The sequence below is a fragment of the Rhipicephalus microplus genome, chromosome X (assembly GCF_043290135.1).
Source record: "Rhipicephalus microplus isolate Deutch F79 chromosome X, USDA_Rmic, whole genome shotgun sequence".
NCBI classification, from domain to species: domain Eukaryota; kingdom Metazoa; phylum Arthropoda; class Arachnida; order Ixodida; family Ixodidae; genus Rhipicephalus; species Rhipicephalus microplus.
In genome coordinates, this window is record NC_134710.1 from 213,908,997 (window position 1) to 213,928,797 (window position 19,801).

A 19,801-nucleotide genomic window follows, 5' to 3' on the forward strand; every position below is an offset into this window, starting at 1 on the left:
GATTACTTCTTTTCCATCTACAATAAGATCAATTCCCTCATTCGCTTCCATAAAAAACAGCCAAGACTTACGTGGTGAGTTCGTTAAAAAGTTAGTGAGTGTGTTATTGAAAAAATTTTTCTTGGATTGCGCTATCTCTGCTTTCAAGTTTTTTTAGCACATGATATTTCGGTCGAGGCCCTATGAGTTCTGCGCAGTCTTTTTAGTTTACGCTTCATGTGAATTATTTTCCTACTTATCCATGGATTTCTTCGTTTTGTCTTTTTAACGCGAGTGGGTATGAAGTTGTCTGAACAGTAACCTACAATTTCCTTAAAACGTTTCCAGATCTGCTCAACGGACTCAAGTTTTGATGCCTCCTGAAATTCGCCAAGCGACATTTCTAAAAAGTCCACGATTGCCGTATCATCAGCACGATCGTAATCTTTGATATGTGCATACACATGACGCTTTGCTCGAAAGCCGGTATCAAAAAATACGTCAACCGCAACCATTCTGTGGTTTGATATGCTGTCTTCAACTGATACGGCATAATCAGTCACTCTACTCGATATGAAAACCAAGTCTAACAATGACTGTGACGTGGGGGAACTCGTGTATAATCTTTTACAACTTGTGTGAGGTTATGAGAAAACATCAGCTCTAATAACCTATCAGCACCACGGGTTTCTGCATGACCAGTTGAAAAGCTTATACAATTTATAAGCGCTAAATTAAAGTCACCAGCCATTATCAGCCTTGTGTTTTCATTTACATGATCACACAGACACATATTTAATTCTTCTAAAAACTCGGGTGGACTTCCGGGTGGTCTGTAGACGGCTCCAATGAGATGCGTATAATTAGCATAATTCACCTTGCACCACACTGTTTCTGGCAACTGGCAATGTACTATTGTTGCCGCTACGTTGTTTTTAATTATCACAGCCACACCACCACCTCGGGTTTCCCTGTCCCACCGGAAAATCCTGTATCCTGGCAGTAGGATGCAGTTATCTGTTATAACATTATTCAACCATGTCTCCATTAAGACAACAACATGGAGGCTGTGTGTAATCAACAAGATTTCTAAATCTGTTACTTTATTTACAATGCTTCGCGCATTCAGTGAAGGAATCCTTAGTTATGAACGCGCCGTCTCAGATGATTTCATGCCACTTCCATCGGTCAGCTTTGGCACATTCGAGCTGCCATCAGTGGAAGTTGCAGAGCTGTGGTTACGATCCTTGTTACCTTTTTGTTGCTTGCATTGAGTAAGAATATTTCGTGTCGGATCCCACTGATAAAGCTCGCCGTTCACTTTAAGCTTGTCATGAATCAACTTCACTTTTGCTCTCTTTGCCCTTTCGGTTTCGCAGCTTTGCCATAACTTTTTCCAAGCGTAGACAGTTTCCTTTGCGTAATCATTGCTGACACTAATAGTAGTCCCCTTCAATTTTTTGCAGTTTTTAGCACACTTTCTTTTTTGCACTAATCGTAAAAATTAATGATGACCAGTCTTGAGCTATTTGGTTTTTGCTTGCCGAGCCGGTAGATTCGGTCAACTGATTTTACTTTAATATCCAATTTTGCGTCAAAAAGTTTATGAACAATAGTTTCCGTCAGGTCTGACTCGGTTTCACCAGAATCTTCCGGTAGGCCGAAAACGAGTAGATTATTACATCTACTCCTGTTTTTATAATCAACTTCTGTTCTTGTTGCCTAGCTATAGTTTCCAGCCTGCTAATTCGCTCGCTCATTTCTTCAATAACTTTAAAATAGTTCGTCAACATTTCAGTTTTAATATTTAAATCGTATATTTCTTCCCTCATAGCATCTATCTTGGTTTCAGATGCTACTTGTTTTTCTAAGATTTGCTCCAACATCTCAGCAGTCCTTGGCCCCGGGTGTTCCTCAACATCACCAGACTTTAAAAGCATCAACACCACAGACCAGCAATCAATGACACAAGCAATACAAATGTGAGGGCATGGCAATACTGACAAAAATCGATTGTCACTACTATAACATGCAGTATTAGAGAGGTAACGAACCTGCATAAACAGCAATGCCGACTTAGACATGTTGCGTGCAGGCCATGGGCCGTGCTTTCTGAGGGTTCCTTGGTTGGACTTCTCCTTTTCTAGCCGAGGTGTTGATGACGTCACTGATGATAGACGAGCCATCCAGGTGCTGCTTTCAGAGTCCTAATAAGTTCCGTCGAAAGGCAGCCAATTTTTGCCACCAGTTGACCCCGATGAAGGTTGATCCACCCACTTGTTGCTCACAGTTATCTGATGAGACTCGTGGGAAGGTAGCCAGAATGTGCCGCTCGTAGTTGTCGCTCCCGCAATCCACGAAAGTGCCTGCATAAACAGCAATGCCGACTTAGACATGTTGCGTGCAGGCCATGTGCCTTGCCCTCTGAGGGTTCCTTGGTTGGGCTGCTTCTTTTCTAGCCGAGGTGTTGATGACGTCACTGATGATAGACGAGCCGTCCAGGTGCTGCTTTCAGAGTCCTGATAAGTTCCATCGAAAGGCAGCCAATTTTTGCCACCAGTTGACACCGATGAAGCTTGATCCACCCACTTGTTGCTCACAGTTATCTGATGAGACTCGTGGGAAGGTAGCCAGAATGTGCCGCTCGTAGTTGTCGCTCCCGCAATCCACGAAAGTGCCCGCATAAACAGCAATGCCGACTTAGACATGTTGCGTGCAGGCCATGTGCCGTGCCCTCATACCACTCGAATGTAGATTCGACTGTCAACAGAGAACCACAGACACTTATCATGCACATCACTGCCTTAGCTGAAAATGTCTTCCAGAAACAGTTAGGAGTATGTACCTGTGCTATGTACAGCTGCCCACAAAATTTTACAGAAATTTGGGCTCCACTGAAAATGCCCATTTTTTGATTTTTTTTGATTTATTGATTTAATTTCAGACAACCCGTGTACACAGTTTGCCTAGGGGATCGGCGTAAAGGCAAAGAAAGCCTGACAAAGCGCCAACCCCCTATGTACACACATACATAAACAGGTTATATATAGCAGTACAAAAATTGAGAAATTGAGATACATACAATATCAAAAAACATTTACAATTTTTTTTTTACATCAAGCCAGTATTAACAAAGAAATGAACAGCAATTATGAATTAGCACATAAAGAAATAATAAGAGACTATTTACGCACAACAAACAGGCAGACAAAAGCAAAAAAAAAATTCATAAAGTCACAGCAGCACATAAAAGTTACATAAAATAAAATGAATCGAAAGAGGTATGAGAATCTGTTTGAGTTTTTAGAAGGAATGTGTGTATCTTCTTTTTGAAAACATAAATGGAGGAACTTTGTTCAATTAATGCCATCACAGTGGGGTGTTCATTAAGAAAGTGGGGAATTTGGTAAGTTAGTTTTTGTGTACCGTAATTTGTACGAAGCGTGTCTTTCTTGAAACTAATATGTCGTAAATTATGACTGTGGTTACGCTCGTGATACTTCCTGAAAAATTCAATTCGATTAGATTTAACTTCACGATATATAATCATTGCTAATTTTTTATATCGGATATTATTAATGACTAGCAGTCTATGTTTTTCGAAAAAAGGGGCTGTGTGCGAACGAAAAGGTAGAAGTTCAATTAATCGCACAGCTCGTTTTTGTAATAGATATAAATTTTTGAGGTTAGTTTTTGTCGTCGTTCCCCAAATCAGAAGACAATAGTGAAGGTGCGAATGTATGGTTGCGTAATAAATCTGTCTTTTTAACCATACTGGTAATAGGCTGCGCAACGTGCATAGTATGCCAACTGCTCGAGAGATGTTTTTTCGCAAGTAATTAATATGCACAGACCAATCTAAATATTCGTGAAAAAAGACACCGAGAAATTTAAGAGACGCAACGCGTTCAATAGGCTGTCCCTGAAAGCTAATAATATTCTTACTAATGTATGTTTTGTTACGAGGTCTAAAAACAACAAATTTTGTTTTTTTAGCATTTAGATTTAACCTGTTGGCCCTAAGCCATGTAGATAAGTTTTGTAGCCAAATATTCGCTTTCAACATAAGGTCGTCAATATCTGGCCCAGAGAAGAATACATTCGTGTCATCGGCGTACAAAATAATGTCAGGTGTAAGAGGTATGTTAACTATATCATTTATGTACATAATAAACAAGAGTGGGCCAAGGATTGACCCTTGTGGCACGCCGCATGTAATTTTACCGAATTCAGATTTCGCATTACCAATATTGGTGTATTGCACACGGTTTTCTAGGTAACTTTTTACAATGTCTAGAGCTATACCTCTGACACCGTATCTGGATAGTTTGAGCAGTAAAACATCATGCTTAACGGAATCAAATGCTTTTTTAAAGTCAAGGAAAAGCCCTACCGTGAATAGTTTTTTTTCTATGTTGTCAACTATTTTATCTTTAATATCGAGTAATGCCATTTCTGTGGATTTTTTCTTTTGGAAACCATATTGATTTTTTACGATAATGTTTTTTTGCTGAAAAAAATTAGTAAGCCTGAAGTTTATAGCTTCTTCAATAACCTTGGAAAACATAGGTAAAACAGAGATTGGCCTATAGTTACCGAGATCGTTTTTATCTCCTCCTTTAAAAATAACTGATACCTTTGCAATCTTCAGTTCGTTGGGAAACGTTCCAGAGCTTAGAATAAGATTGCATATGTGCGATAGAGGTAAACAGATAGCATGAGCGACTACTTTAAGAGGAACTGCCTTCAATTCATCTACACCACAGGCACTGTTGCTTTTTAACTTTTTTAACAAGCCGCATATTTCTTCCGGTGTAGTAGGATACATATAAATTGTTGAATCTGAGCTGTTCATGTAAGAAGTGCAGCTGATATCATTTGTCGGTGAAGACGTGCAAACACCTGCCTTTAAAAAATGCTCATTAAACTTGTTTGCCAGCGAACTACCCGTATATGATACGCCCTCAATCAATATTTCCGATATTACGTCTCTTTCGTTTTTATTTCGTAGTTCATTAACGCAATTCCACACTTTCCTGGAATCGTTAGCAATGCTAGTAAACTTAGCCTCGTAATACAAGTTACGTGCTTGTTTAATATCAGCTGCTAATTTATTTCTCATTTTTTTGTATTCAGCTAACTGATCAAGGTTCTTTGTTTTTATAAACAATGCAAATAGTTTATCACGGGTCTTTATTCTCTTCAGTAAAGAGGCATCAATCCATGGTTTTCTCGATTTTTTATGTTTTTTAAGCTGTTCTAAGGGAAATACAGTGTAATAGAGTTCTTTTAATGTTCTAATAAATAAGTCATAGGAGACGGTAGGATCAGTTATCTGCAAGACAGGCTCCCAGCTAGTTCCTTCAACCAAATGTTTGAAATAATTAACCCTTTCTGCAGATATTTTTCTTAAAAGAATAGGTGGCTGTTTGCGTTGGTTGTGTTGAGCCATGTGAGGCGTAAAAAAGATGAAGAAGGGCAAATGATCACTTATGTCTGATATTAACACTCCGGCATCAGATTGACCAATTTCATAATTTGTAAAACAAACGTCTAGCAAAGTTTCAGATTTGCTCGCTATTCTTGTAGGTACATCAATGACATTTTGACAGCCAAAACAAAGAAAAACATCAAGTAGCATCTGTGCAGGTGACTCCACAGAGAGAAAGTTTATATTCAGGTCTCCACTAATTATTATAGGTAGACCAACGTATGAACAGTGCTCTAAAACACGCTCTAGAAATTCAATAAATTTTGTTACAGAACCGTTTGGAGGCCTATATAGAACGGCTAGCATTGTGTTAAAGCACTTCACAAGCAGACATTCATAGTGAACATCAATGATTGAGTATTCTGGAATAACTTCATAATTAAAGTGGTTTTTAATGTACACAGCAACGCCTCCTCCTCTTTTTTTAGGTCGTGATACTGATATGCAGTTGTATCCCGAAAAGTTTACAGCGGGGCAGTCATTGGAAAACCAAGTTTCGGTGAATGCCAATACGTCAAACTCATGATCTAAGTTGTCTAAAAAAAGGTTAACAGAATCATGTTTATTTTTTAAACTTCGTGTGTTAAGGTGAAGCAAAGAGAATCGCTTGGTGCCACGTAAGGCCTTGAGACGCCTAAATGAATCAGCATCATGGTATTTTGTGTTGTCGTGAGCAGCCATATGCTTATATGGCGCACGAAAAAAAAAGTGTCATTTTTAGAGTTATCTTATATGGTCGAGGTCACTGGCTGTCTTAATCCGTATTACTCTGTCCCGTTCACTGCGCCGAACGAAGAATTTTCCGTCCTTGACCCAGGCGAATTGATATTTCATTTCTCTTGCCTTTGTTTTCATTTGCCAGAACAACCGCTTATTCTGTGCAGTCAAGTTTTCATTGATGAAAACCTTTGAATTCTTTTTTCGTAGCTCGCCTCTTTTTGCAAGCCAAGCGTCACGAGTACACCGGGCAGAAAAACGCACGATAATAGGCGATGGCTTATCACCCCCGTCTGTGCCTGCTCTAGTGCGCAGTCGGTGGGCGGCTTCAATATCCTTTCCAGATAATTTTGGAAGCTCCAGTTCATCAGCCAAAAGATTAAGTTTTTCTATTACTTTTTCATTAGTTTGTTCGCCTAGTCCATGGATTTCCAGGTTAAGGCGTCTGCTATATTGATCAAGGTTATTAACTTCTTGCTTAAGCATTTCTACTTCACTATTGTTAGTCTGCGTTTCAAGTTTTTCCACTCGCTTTCTTAAATTGCTCATATCAGTACTCTGTCGCTTCATTTCGGCAAGCACGTCATCATACTTGCTTGACATTTCCTGTAGTGACCTTTCAATACCACATACAGTGTCAGCAACACCTGCCAGAGCATCGACTTGCGATTTCATTGAAAGAAGTAGTGATAATTTCTTCTGAATTTCGCCTATTTCTTTTGCGAGGTTCATTTCCTGCTCCACATTTTCTAGTTCAGCACACTTGCTGCTTCGAGCTTTCGACGTTTTGCAAGTTGCACAGCTCCACGAGTTCTTCGCCGCTGCATATTTCTTTTTATATGCCGATTCTGTTACTCCTGAACATGCACCTAAATGATACGTATATTTACACTCTAAACATGACAGGTATGGTGCGTCCCGCAAAACTTCATGACAAGAAATGCAGGTGTCGGTCATGTTAGTTACTCAGCAGCAGTGGCAACCGCGTACTCAACCAGGATATGTCAAATTTTACATACAGATGAGCACCAACCTGGGAAAAGGAAGACGATTTGCTTTAGTAGCCAGTCGACGAGCCTCACGGTGCCACCACTGCTGAATGTGTGTGACAGGACACACGATGTTTTCTTCTTTTTATACGTTCTCGGTGATGACGTCAGGCTTGTTATCCAACGTTTGTGCCACTGGACGTCGCACCGATGGATGGTAGCACCGATGTTTCTTGATAGACGTCGATTCCTGGGAAAAGGAAGACGATTTGCTTTAGTAGCCAGTCGACGAGCCTCACGGTGCCACCACTGCTGAATGTGTGTGACAGGACACACGATGTTTTCTTCTTTTTATACGTTCTCGGTGATGACGTCAGGCTTGTTATCCAACGTTTGTGCCACTGGACGTCGCACCGATGGATGGTAGCACCGATGTTTCTTGATAGACGTCGATTCCTGGGAAAAGGAAGACGATTTGCTTTAGTAGCCAGTCGACGAGCCTCACGGTGCCACCACTGCTGAATGTGCTTTGTTATTGCATAGCACTTCTAAGCTAGTGAATAACTGTTTAGATTGCAGGCACTACTACAGGTTGGAACATTTATTTGAAAGCTATGTTCTCAGACAGAGCTGGAATTTAGATTTCCTGGAAGTTTTGCGGTCGACAATATTTTGGGGGGGCGGGATATGTACCCGTATGTGCTTCGCCACTCTTCCCTTTCCTGACACTTTCATGCAGATTACAGTTTTTTTCTGAGACAACAGGATGAGCCTGTTTTTATACACACTACCTTCAATTAGAATTGGTTGGATGAGCTTACGCTTTGCGCTGGTTCTGGCTGCATCTTACTCTTGTATAGGGGTGATGCTAGATGTTTTGTCTAATGCTGTTGTGATGGTGGCATACTGTGTCCATGGAGCTGCAGCACAATGTTCACATTCTTCAAGGGACGACTTATTTGCCACTCTGGCGACCCTGTGGTTCTTTGTGTTATTTGTCGTATAATTTACACCACAAATTTATAGAATGTGGCCCGCCAACAACTAGATCACAACAAGATTCTGGGTGTACATTGCCTTCAAAATATACTTAGGGGCCCCTGTGTGTCAGTAATGAAAATGCCGCCTATTAATTCTGTTGTATCAACTGTGAATGCATACATCTATTTTATATGTTAATTTATTCTATAAGGGGTACACACTTGAAGTCATCCTCAAGAAGCGCTAGCGGCGAGGTCACCATTTAAACGTCTGCGCACTTGAAGCATGCACAAAAAACTTGCTGCACATGCTGTGTCCGAAACCCGTACAGTGACTTGGATGTCTAGAGACATCTCGAACACCTCTTGCATGCTGATTCATGGATAGCATGGATGGCACAAATGAACAAACCTCCAAAATAGCATGGCAATGGTATATCTGCCTTGTGGATCAATGCTCAGTACATACCCCTTGTAATCTTAAAAAGTGACGTTCCCTTAAGGTGGAGCTTTTTTGTTGCCTAATCATCGTTTATAATCACTCAAATCACAGTAAATGAGAAAGGAGAAGCCAGGGCTGCACAGCCAAGTGATGTGGCACCCCATGTGTGCCACCTCCCCCTTTCTCCCTCTCTCCAAAACATTTCTTGCAGAAAGGAGAGCGGGGAGAAGGCAATGCAACTCTATAAAGAACTTCATTGATGTTGCACTATGTTGTACAGTACTAGTATATCTAGATACCCTTCTTGGTCTTGTTTTTATTTTACCTGCCGATTGGGTTATTATGCTGTAATGTGAATTGGGGAGATTGTAGTGAGAATGGATTTGAAGAGAATCAAGTTTTGGAATATGTGCAGTTTGCGTAATTGTCAAGCAATGCGGCACTGCTTGGTTGTGGGAGTAGGGTGGAGAGTAGTAAGTCCTCAGCGCACTTTATGGTCTTTATTGGGCTCCAGCGTTCATCTAAAAGCATCATGTCTTGTGTGGTAGATATTTATGCAATAGGGTTAAAGAGCTTGTTTTGCAGAAATACCACTGTTATTGTCAGTGTTGGTGTCTTCTTTGATTGTCAGTGAAAAATCAGTGTTGTCCATGTGTGAAAATTTAAGGTAGATGCAAATATAGAAAAAGTTAAAAATTTTCTGTTCGAGTGGAATTTCAGATTAGGATCTGTGAGACTGTGACCCCTTGCTCCGTGGCACAATGTGTTTGGCCGCTTGGCCACCACACATGCATGCTCTAGCATACTAACGGCAGGTTATATATATGCATCACTTAGCATTGGTGGTATACACATCTGTGGTGTTCTTCAGCAGCTAGACATAAAGCCCGTGAAATGCTGTAATGGAGTCACGATTGCACTTTGTATGTTCAGTTGTGACACATGCATGGAGCTGGCATGGGTTTGCACTTGGGCTTTCCTTGCGGCATGGTTTAGGTGGCAACCATGAAGCAGAGCCAGGCTAGATTGGGTAGGTGGTAGATAGTGCATAGTCTGATTACGCTATCACATGCTATTCCTGAAAGTGACGCTCAAGCATCCTCCAAGCTTTTTAACATCCTAGTAGGTTTAGCCACAAGGATAATTGATGTTAGCAACCCGCTGCTCCAAAAATGTCATGTGTGCTTTGTGCTACCAAATCACAGGCACAAAATAAACTTTTATTGTTTCTCTCTGAACTAATAAAACAACTGTCCAATGTAAAGGTCATCAAAGAATAATCTGAAAAATGTAATTCAGCTAGTGAGACCACTTTCTATTACTGATTTATCAAGAAGCCTCCTTCAAAAGAAGACGAGAAAAAGACATTTTCAAAAAAGGCCACATGAAATGCCGCATGAATGATGTTCTAGCTTTGCGATCCTCACATGAATCTGTATTTTCAGCCATGTTTTGACTGTTCCATTCTGGTCCCCACTTTTACATACCGTAGTATTTCAATTAGGTAAGTAATGTCAGGAACCTTGATACTATTTAATTTTATCGAAGGTGAACATTTGGCAGAAGTCTGCCTGATTGGGAAGGAAAAGAGGCAAATAGAGAACTCCAACCAAAAATTGTAATTTAAACCTGACATTTCGAAGATAGGCCGGCTTCTTTCTCAGGGATGAGAAAGCCAGAGATGCGCGGCGCTTATATATGCTTGCTCGCCTTGCGTGAAAGGCTCGCTGCAACCCGTAGCAAACTCTGGTACTAGTAAAGGAAGGGTAATGTCCCCGTGGAGCGGTTAAAAGGAACAGCTGGTGGCGACTCCTCCTGGAATCTTGGCATATTCAGCAGACGGCAGGGAACATCAACCGCTCCACAGGGACATTCCTCTCCCTCTACTGCCAGGGTTTGTGACGGCTCACGGGGAGTCTCTCACGCAAGGTGAGCAAGCGTATATAAGCGCCGCAGATTTCTGGCTTTCTCACCCCTGAGGAAGAAGCCAGTCTGGCTTCGAAACGTTGGGTTTAGCATATAATTTTTGGTTGGAGTTTTCTGTTTACCTCTATTTAATTTTAATGTCATTTTCTCCAATGTTTACACTGAAATTGAAAATGTGGCTAATCAAACATTTCTATATCGAAACTATTTTCTTGTACCTTTTGACATTTGTGAAGCACAAGGAATTTGTGAAGCACACTTCACAAGGAATTTGTGAAGCACACTACACCGAGATGCTGCTGCAGCACTTCAAAGCATTGATTCATTGCTCCACTTCTAGATAGCATTGCCATCCCGGTCAAGAGTGGAAAGCATGATAATAGTAGTATGTTTCAACCACGAAACCAGTTTGCATTTGTGGCATGGTGGTTAGCTTGTCCAGATTCTGTTCTTGAAAGCCATGGAGTTGGAGGTCCGATTATGCAGTCAGGCAGCTCAGAAAAGGTATCTGAATTTCTTGCCTACCTGCATGCCCTTTTATTGATGCCAGTTCAACAATGGAAAATGAAAGCCAATTCTTGATGGACCTTAGCATGATACACTTGCGTACATGTTAAAGGGACCTTTTGAAGCACCTATTTTTTATTTGTAGTTTGCGTAGACTGATAGCTGGGGATAATTTTAGCATAGGTCTAAGCACCAATATCTAATTATTAAGTATTTCAATCTCACAATAAAATCACTACATCGCTGCCGACTGCATCAGAATGTAGTGGTGCTCGCTGGAACTTAGTGGGGGAAATGACGCTGTGTAGTTGCCACCACATGAATGCATAAATGTAACGTTAGAAGTGATTTGGTGTAGGATCAAAAGAGAGGTCACTAATCTGTTTTATTTTTCCTCTCCGTGCTTTTTCATCGAAGCACAAACACATGCAGCTGCAAGAAAAAATATCACTGCGACTACAAAGCACGACAGAGACACTGGCTACCATTTCACCTTGGATTTTCGGCTTGCACGGGTCGGATGTCCATACGAAAGACCTCTCTCTCTCTTTTTCATTTTCTTGCTTTTGGGAGTTCGCGAGCCGTCTTTTTCCGCACATGCGCTGTTGAAGAAGTGCAGTGCACGATTGTTGTTTGTTAAGTGGCTCACCGAACAACTCGCGGAGGGTCAACAGTAGTTTACTGCCCTGGTCATTCCACAAGTTCCTTTGTCAGTATGAGAGGAGGGAGGACTTGTAAAAAAACAGCAAAAAATATCTCAATTCGAAACAGTAGTGCCCGCTCTCATTCTGTGGCAAGTCAAGCGTCATGGCACTACTTTTGTTATGGTGGCAATAAGGTCAACGTTACGTTGGAAAGAACAAACAATAGTGTGCGAGCTTCCCCTACGTAGGTCCTTCGAGCTCATTTCATTGGCAGAGCCATCCGACGTCACCGGGTGAGTGAAATGGGGTCAGGTAATCCCGCAAAAATCAAGTTGAGGGTAGGCACTTTTTTCTTGTATTTTGAATTTTCTAAATCGAATAACCTTAAACTGTGTGCCGTTATTACTGCTGTCCTGGACGCATTAGTGTGTCTGTACGTCAGTATACACCACGCATGAATAAAAAATGGCACGTTAAATTGTGTTGGAGGGACCATTTAAAGGCGCTGCTACTTGTGCATTTTTGAATTAATGCCCAGAACACAAGACAGTGAAGCTTCTCATCGGCACCTTTCTTCCTGCAGGAAAGACGATCTACGAACTTACGCACAATTCAAGCAGGCTGCAAAGGTTTATCAGAAGAGAAAGGTTGACTTTCATGCCCACATGCCTGGATGGACCAGCAAGTCTCCAGACCTGCAGAACTTCACAATTGCTGAAAGTGTGTGACCTTCAGTAGGACCAGCGACAGCTAACAATAAAGAGACTTTACACTACATTTACAATGAACTGTTTGAATGCGCGCCAGCAAAATTCCATCTATAGTAATATTGCTATGTGCATGTGATGTATTATGTAGCGATCATTTTCCATTGATGTTCTCCGTCAAGCCTAATGATAATTGGTATTTCAGTTTAAAAATGGGGTACCTAAAATAAGAAAAACCATTGGCCAGGTGCACAAAAGAATGCGAGATTAACACACACATGCCTAGGGCACTTAAGGCTATTTGTGACTTTGTGTACCCAGAGAAGTTAAAGCGATATTGAACTGATCGGCATGATTTTTTATACACTCATTTAATATAGGCTTTATTTGTACCATTATCAGACTGATTGAAGCACTGTGAATGGAGTGTGCAAATGATAAGGTTTTAATCGTGCATCGCTACAGATCGCAATGTGCTGCCGCATTGAATTTATAGCTGTCCCTGTTTTTGAAAATCGCAAGTGTGAGTGGTCTGATTGGCTTCTAACAGCACTAGGAAAAGTTAGGTGCAACTCTGTTCCCTGTGGGAATATACAGCAGAGATACTAGAGAGGGAAGTAGAACATACATAAATGGCCAGCTAGGAGCACTAGAGTTGCCTACAGTTGTAACCTTCAGTCATCTGTAGCTAGGTACTTAGGTCTGTATAGTGCCTACGTTGTAGTTGCCGACTAGACCGATGAACGGACGTATGCACGGATGAACGGACAGATGCACAGACAGAATACGGTCTATTTTAAAACCATATGCTCGCAATGTGCGCTCTAGAGATGGCATTGCACACAAATATTTCGCACCCGTGCTTCAACTAGGAACGACGGCATGCCTCGACGTCAATGTGACATTGTGGTGCTTCACCTTAAAACCCCCTGCCCTTGTCAAAGAGCTGTACATCCTTGCCAGTACGTGCTGTGAAGAGACGCGCGACTTCTGATGTCAGATGTGTTCCGTACGATTACAGGACTCGACGTATAATTCACAGCAGTTACACCCCTTCGGGGTCCTTTTATACTGGGTGACAACTTTTTTTTGGCACAGAAGGGAAAGCTTCGGAGGCGGAGCTTCTGCACATGTAGCACTACGCGAAGTAGTCTGTTTTGGCGCACGTCTTGTTATGCTATGAAAAGTGACGGGGGCGTACCATCAGCGTTTGATTTAGACGCAGACACCGCTTAGTGTTTGAGGTTCACGTAAAAATGTGGGACTTTCTTGCGCAATAAAAAACGCGAAGTCACAACGAATAAAGTAAAGTAAATACAACTATCCTAATAGTAGGAGCTGCGTCCTGTCTCAAGTAGCTCCATGAAAAGAATAAAGGGGGAACTTTTATTTTTCAAGGTGAAAATACCAACGCCGTTGTTGAACTACATTAACTGGCGGTAAGATGCCCGCAATTTGGCTCTGTAGCCTTCGCTCTAATGCCAAGAAAAGTTGTCGCCTAGTATAAATTCGAATTAAGCTTCTTATAGTCGAACTCAACCCGGTGTGCGACGTGAACGCTCATATATACTGCACATGCGCGCCCCCTTTCTCCTCTCCTACGCTCCCTCCCCCTCTCTCTTCTTTAGGCATCCCCCCAAGCGGCATCAACACCACCATTGCGCATGCGCATCCACTCCCCCCTCTCTCGATTTGCAACATCGACGCAGGCAGCGTCTGCTAGTCTACGCTCGCTCTCCCCTCTTTCTCCTCTAGGCATCCCTTCCAGCGGTGTTTTCACTCAGCTTGCGCATGCACGTCTCCTTCCATCTCTCTCGTCTCCTACGCTCCCCCCTCTCTCGCCTAGCAACGCCGACGTAGGCACCGTCTGCTAGCGAATTTCTTGATTGAGAAAACCTACTGCTCGCGCTGCACAAACGTTCACTGGCCAGCCCGTATATAAAGGCACTCGATCTTGACCTCCGAGGTGATTCCCATGGGAGAGTTTTCCTGTGCATTGTTCAACAATAAAAATTTGCCGCGTGCGCGTAAACTAAAAGTGGACTGTGGGCCTCTGTGTCCAATCGGAGTAGTCCATCTCTCATTGACCATTAGCAGCGATTGGCTTGTTCCAGTAAGAAACACTGGTTTATCACTGCGTTCCTTGCGCCTCCCCAAGTTTCTCTCCTGTGCAGAGAGAGAGAAACAACATTTTTCGTGCAGCCGGCGTGCGGGAAGTCACCGGCCGCGCAGGGCGCGGGTATTCCCTATCTAAAGACTGGCTAATAGTCCTATAGTTCCAGGCCCTAGATCTTGAGGACGTTGTGCTCTGGCTAGGCGTTGGATACTCGGGCTCCTCCGCTCCCGTTGTCCGGGGCGTCGGTTCCCTTTCTCGTCTGCTTTGCCAGGGCCTCCTCAAGTCGCTGGATGGCCCTTCGTTGTGTGGTTGAGTCTTGGGAGCGTATCCATGCTCCCACCTCTTCGGGATACGTGGCGTCCTGGCACTGCCCATTCCCATTGTTCACACCACTGTTACACCCGCCCCACATGATGTGGCGGAGGGTGGCTAGTTCACGTTCGCACACGCTACACTTAGCGTCCACAAACATGTCGGGGCATACGTGCCGGGCCAATGCTGGCGTTAGCACGCATTCCGTTTGCAGTTGTCGGAGCTTCACCGCCTCCGCACGTGACAGTTCACGATGCGGGGGCGGAAAGGCTCTCCTGGCCTCTCTGTACGTAGGCCGCCAGGATCCCTCCGTAGTCGGTGAGGGGATCGAGGTCTTCTCGTTCTTCACCGCTGGTTTCAGGGAGACGGGCTGCCGCGGTCCGGCACGTGATGAGATCACGGGCCACAGCGTCCGCCTCTTCGTTGCGGTTCTCAATGTCGGGAGCCAGTTGTCCCACGTGGGCTGGGAACCACATGAGGGTGATGGTTGGCCCTGTAGCGGCGCCGCGAGCAGCCCGCGAAGCCGTGATGGGCGTCACTAGCCGCTCCGTGCTCCGCCAGACCATGCCTCGGGCAAAATTCCTGATTGCCTGCTTTGAGTCGCTTAGCACCGTGCGCGTGCCCGGCCTACCTATGGCCAGGGCTATCGCCGCCTCCTCTGCCTGGCCGGCTGTTCGGGCGCGCACGGTGCTTGCTGTTAGTAGTTTACCGGTAGTAGCGCTGACCACCACTGCTGCGAAGGCGTTGCGTCTTCCAGCGCCGCAATGAGATCCAGCATGAACGCTGCCGCCAGTATAAACGTTAGCGCCCGCTGCTTCGCACCTACACATGGTTCACTTCGGCGGGAGGTCGTGTAATTTAAAAAAAAAACCACAACGATAATATAAACACAAAATAAAGCTTGCCCCTATTAAGGAGTGTATTGTCCTTTAAAAACCATCTAGCTTGCTTGATGTGTCCCAATATTAGGTCGAACAATGAATTGTCCATGCATAAAGCAGTAACGCTGCCACTGTAGTACAGCGTCTCGACTTCAACCTTGGCTCCAGGAAGCATTGACCGAACCATAACCCAAGTAAACCATTCTGCTTTCACCCGTAAGTTCGGCGTCGCGAATCAAGTCCTTTCGCACTATAAATGAGCTGCTGCCGGTGTCTCTCAAAACAGAAATGCGTTTTCCCGCAATTTGTCCGGCGAGCACAGACATTCCTTTAACCAAAGATTCCGAATGGAAAGCCATGATTGCAGTGACAACAGGAATTTTCTTCCCACTTCGGAGCTCCACAAATCGTTGGTGATATATTCCTCTTGGTTTTTCGGTGGCGCATGCACGCATGAGACTTGGGGAACATCTTTACCTCCGCTGTGACAAGCATCGGCTTTGTGTCCCGTTTGCCCGCATTTGAAACATTTTGTTACAGTAGGACGTGTGAAGTTGTGGGAATCGAGCATAGCCCGCCGCCCTTGCGCGGGCTTTGCTGCCTCTTTCTGCGTTCTCACGTCCTGACATGACTCTCCTTCGCGGTCTGCCGCTCTGGGGGAGTGGGGAGGGACGTTTAACTTCTCTCACCCGATAGCGGATGTCGACTGTGGCGCCACGCGTGAAGTCTCTCCGGTCGGGGAGCGCGAGAGAACCTCTCTGGGACGACATGGGATAAGCACGCATTTATTTTCCGTTCGTCCGCTCCCTTCGTTTGGGGCTCGTTCGAACTTCGCCAACGGCGCCTTGCGCACACGGCGAACGCTTACCTTTTGTCGCCCCCCCCCCCTTTGCGAACGCTAGGCCGAAGAGCGGTGCGGTGTCCTAGTGCGTGGTCAGACTAGCTGACCCGTATCTCTCGGAAGCCAACGCGAGCGGAGTTTTGCCCTCGCTCGAGCGACCGGGCTACTTTGTCCCGGTGTCATCATGAATCATTTTGCCCAAGGAGACGTGCTCGCGGCACCCTCTGTAGTACTTCAGGCCCGGGCTGTGGATAAGCCCGTTTGCTTTACCACCGCCCCTGTTGCAACGGGCTCTGTACTGCGTTTTGGTGTTGCCGCAGACAATAAAGTGTTGCGACTGTGAGCAGCACCGTGTTGTCGCCACGGCGACGGTTAACGCGTGCCCTGGGGCTCCGTAAGACCGGACCCACGTTATTGCCAGTACTCCTTCGGGATACGTGTACACTACAAGTTGAATCGACAATTAATAGCACGATGACCCAATCGGTTACCCAAGTACATATTGAACAGCCTCGGGTGAATTTCTTTCCTTCGGGTGCCGATTTTTTTTGCATTTATAGGAGCTTTTTTTTACTCTTTCCAGATTTGTGCCGCCGAAAATTGGTCCGCCTGCTCTGTAGACTGTAGGAGGAAAGAATTTTACCATATAGACAGAATGCAACATCAGAGAAAACGGCCCTGAAAGCGCCACTGCGCTTTTTGCGATCGACCGGCTTGTCTGAACGGTTGTAGCTAGAACGCCCTTCCTGTGTGCGTTTTTGTTTTCTCATGAGTGCTCGTGCGTTTTTGTTTTTTTCTCTCTCTCTACCCCATTTTTTGCCCCTATTTCCCCACGCCCAGTGCTAGGTGTAGCAAACCTGACGCGAATATCGGGTTCATCTTCTGGCCTTCCTTTCTCTCTCTATGGTCCGCCAACTCAAGCATATTGTCGAGAGACTTAGCTTTCCTTTTTTTTTTTCAGATACAGTGCCAGGCTCGGGTGGCAACTGACGAGAATTCGCTCTTTAATGAGGAGCTCTCTAAGTGCCCCGCCCTCCTGTACCGTGTCGGATAGTTATATCCACCGGTCGAAATAGTGGCTCAGTTGCGCGGCGTACTGCGTGGCCGTCTCCCCATCAGCTGGCTTTCCAGTCTGAAACGTGTCACGGAAGCCTTCTGCAGTAAACATAAATCTCTTCAACAAAACAGCTTTTGCTTTTGCATAATTAACTGCATCAGTTGGTGTCAGCCTACCATATACAGTGAGGGCTTCTACACTCAAGCGTGTGCTTAGTGCGGTTGACCATTGATATGTTCAGGCCAATTCTGACTTTTTGCAATTGATTCAAACCTGTGCAGTGTTACGTTTGGCCCGGCAGTTTGTCTGGGCAGACGCCATTGTACGTAAGCTGGTCTGCTAGGATGCTTTCAACCCCATCGGCGTCGAGTTAGCTAGACGCTGTCCTGTAGGTGTTCCAGGTAGTGGTCGGGTCCCAACGCAAGCTTTGCGAACATCCCTTTTTTAATCGGGTTCGAACAGCGTGAGACGGCGCCACTTTGGCAGTTCCCATAGAGTCTACCTCTCTACTCGGCTATTGTCGCCTAGTACGCGAGACCGCCACAAAAGCGCCGACAGTTCGGAAGCGTGGGAAGGCGTCGCTGTGGCCGTCCTCAGGAAACGAGCATCTGGACAGCTATGTTCGAAAAAGTTCCGGAACATAGCAGAACGCAGCCTTAAACCGCTGCTGACGTTCGTGTCAGCGGCCATCTCACCGAAGGAGCACAACTTTCCCCTTCCACCGGGCCCTACCTTCTCGCCCTGCAATGCCTTGAAGGCGTGGGCTGAGTGCGTCTTTGTGTGGTGAGCTCGTGATAACCATTGGACATTTTCACCATGTAGCCACCTACGAGTGTCCCAATTCTTACGAGTGTCCCAATTTCTGCACCCTTTCTGGTGGATGGACCACTGAGACTTCGTCACCTGATTTGTGGCAAGAGTGGTCACCGCCTTCTTCGGACCTCCTTGTAAGGAGACAACGGGTTATAAAAGCCGAAGACTTGTTGTACATAGAGCGGAATCTGAGCTGAATATTTGTACAGAGCTGAATCTCTGCTGAATCTCTGTACAGTTCCATCTTTCAACTATCATGGAAATAAACCTTCGTTCTATCGCTATTAACGCGCCCCCTCACTGGCGAGCATCGGCTATGTGGATGACGTCGAGGAGCCAGCTACCGTAAATACGCGCGCCGTACCTGCCATCGACCTTCGAGCCCTTTACAGCAGGTAAGCATTCAGGTCATCCTTCTTTCCGACAAATGCGATAAGCAGCTTGCTTGGTTTCAATCGGAAGTTAGTATCTTCCCTCTTGCTGCGCTCGACTTTAGCCTGGACGGGAGCTTCTGTGCGCTTCTGCAAACGGAGCCGTTCGAGTTCTATCTGGTGCTGCCGTTGCCTTTTTCCATCAGCCCTTTCAGCCTCCCTTTATTCCTTGGCCCTTACAACTGCTAGCTTCTCTTTCTCTAGCTCTAGTTTCAATTGCTGCTCTCTTTCTTTCGCCTTCTCAGCTACCAGCTTTTCTCTTTCCACCACCTATTTTTCCTTCTGGCTCACCCACTTTTGGAGTTCGGCTCCAGACAGACCATATTTTCACCAAAAGCAACTAACTTCTCAAGGTCCATGATGTCTTTCACATAAATCCCAGATGCGTGCACTAAACATTCGCCTAACTCTCGCAATCGCAACACACTCTGCACACTTCTTAGTGAGAACGCCGTGCAATACACAAAAGCCCGTACCGATAGCACTATAAATGACTCGAGGCTCTTTCTCCCTACTTTGGACACACAACGCACCGAAAAGGTCCTGTCGCTGACACCAGAATACTTGTCACTAATCCCGTGATAGCGACGGCAATCTCCGGGCCGATTCTAAGGGTCAACGTATCGCCCCCCCCCCCCCCCCGAAACGCACCACAAAAGCTTGAACAATTAGGTCAAGCTCCTTTAGTGCACCAGTGAACGCCGGTCGTGGTCCAAAGACCAAACCCGAGCTAAGAGTTGGCAACAAAACAAAAATATATTCTTAGTTACGGCATTGCTAATGTGCATACACATGTACATGTATGCACACTCGGCTAGTCTTCTACGCCGACATCACCGTCTGGTGCTAGGGAGGTAGTGATAGGCAAATCGAAGAGCAATTACAAACAGCGATCAGGGTCGTTCAAGATTCTCTTCCCAAGTCAGGGCTCTGCTTGTCGGCTAACAAATCGGAACTGCTCCTTTACC

At 44.8% G+C, this 19,801-nt stretch overlaps 1 protein-coding gene across 4 annotated transcripts in view; it reads left to right on the plus strand.

Annotated features, from left to right (window-relative positions):
* Positions 1-12,452, plus strand: part of Adat1 (Adenosine deaminase, tRNA-specific 1) — a 45,808-nt gene extending 33,356 nt beyond the window's left edge. For 2 of the 4 annotated variants that reach the window (XR_012887185.1, XR_012887184.1), the window contains 2 exons: positions 328-11,028; positions 12,259-12,452. Coding sequence is in view for 1 of the 4 variants with exons in the window: in XM_037436012.2 (XP_037291909.1) it covers positions 12,259-12,403 (145 nt within the window). In the remaining 3 variants the exon portion in view is untranslated. The remainder of the gene's footprint in view (positions 1-327; positions 11,029-12,258) is intronic. The other 2 variants (XR_005111926.2, XM_037436012.2) reach the window with 1 other exon arrangement.
* The last annotated feature ends 7,349 nt before the right edge of the window (positions 12,453-19,801 follow it).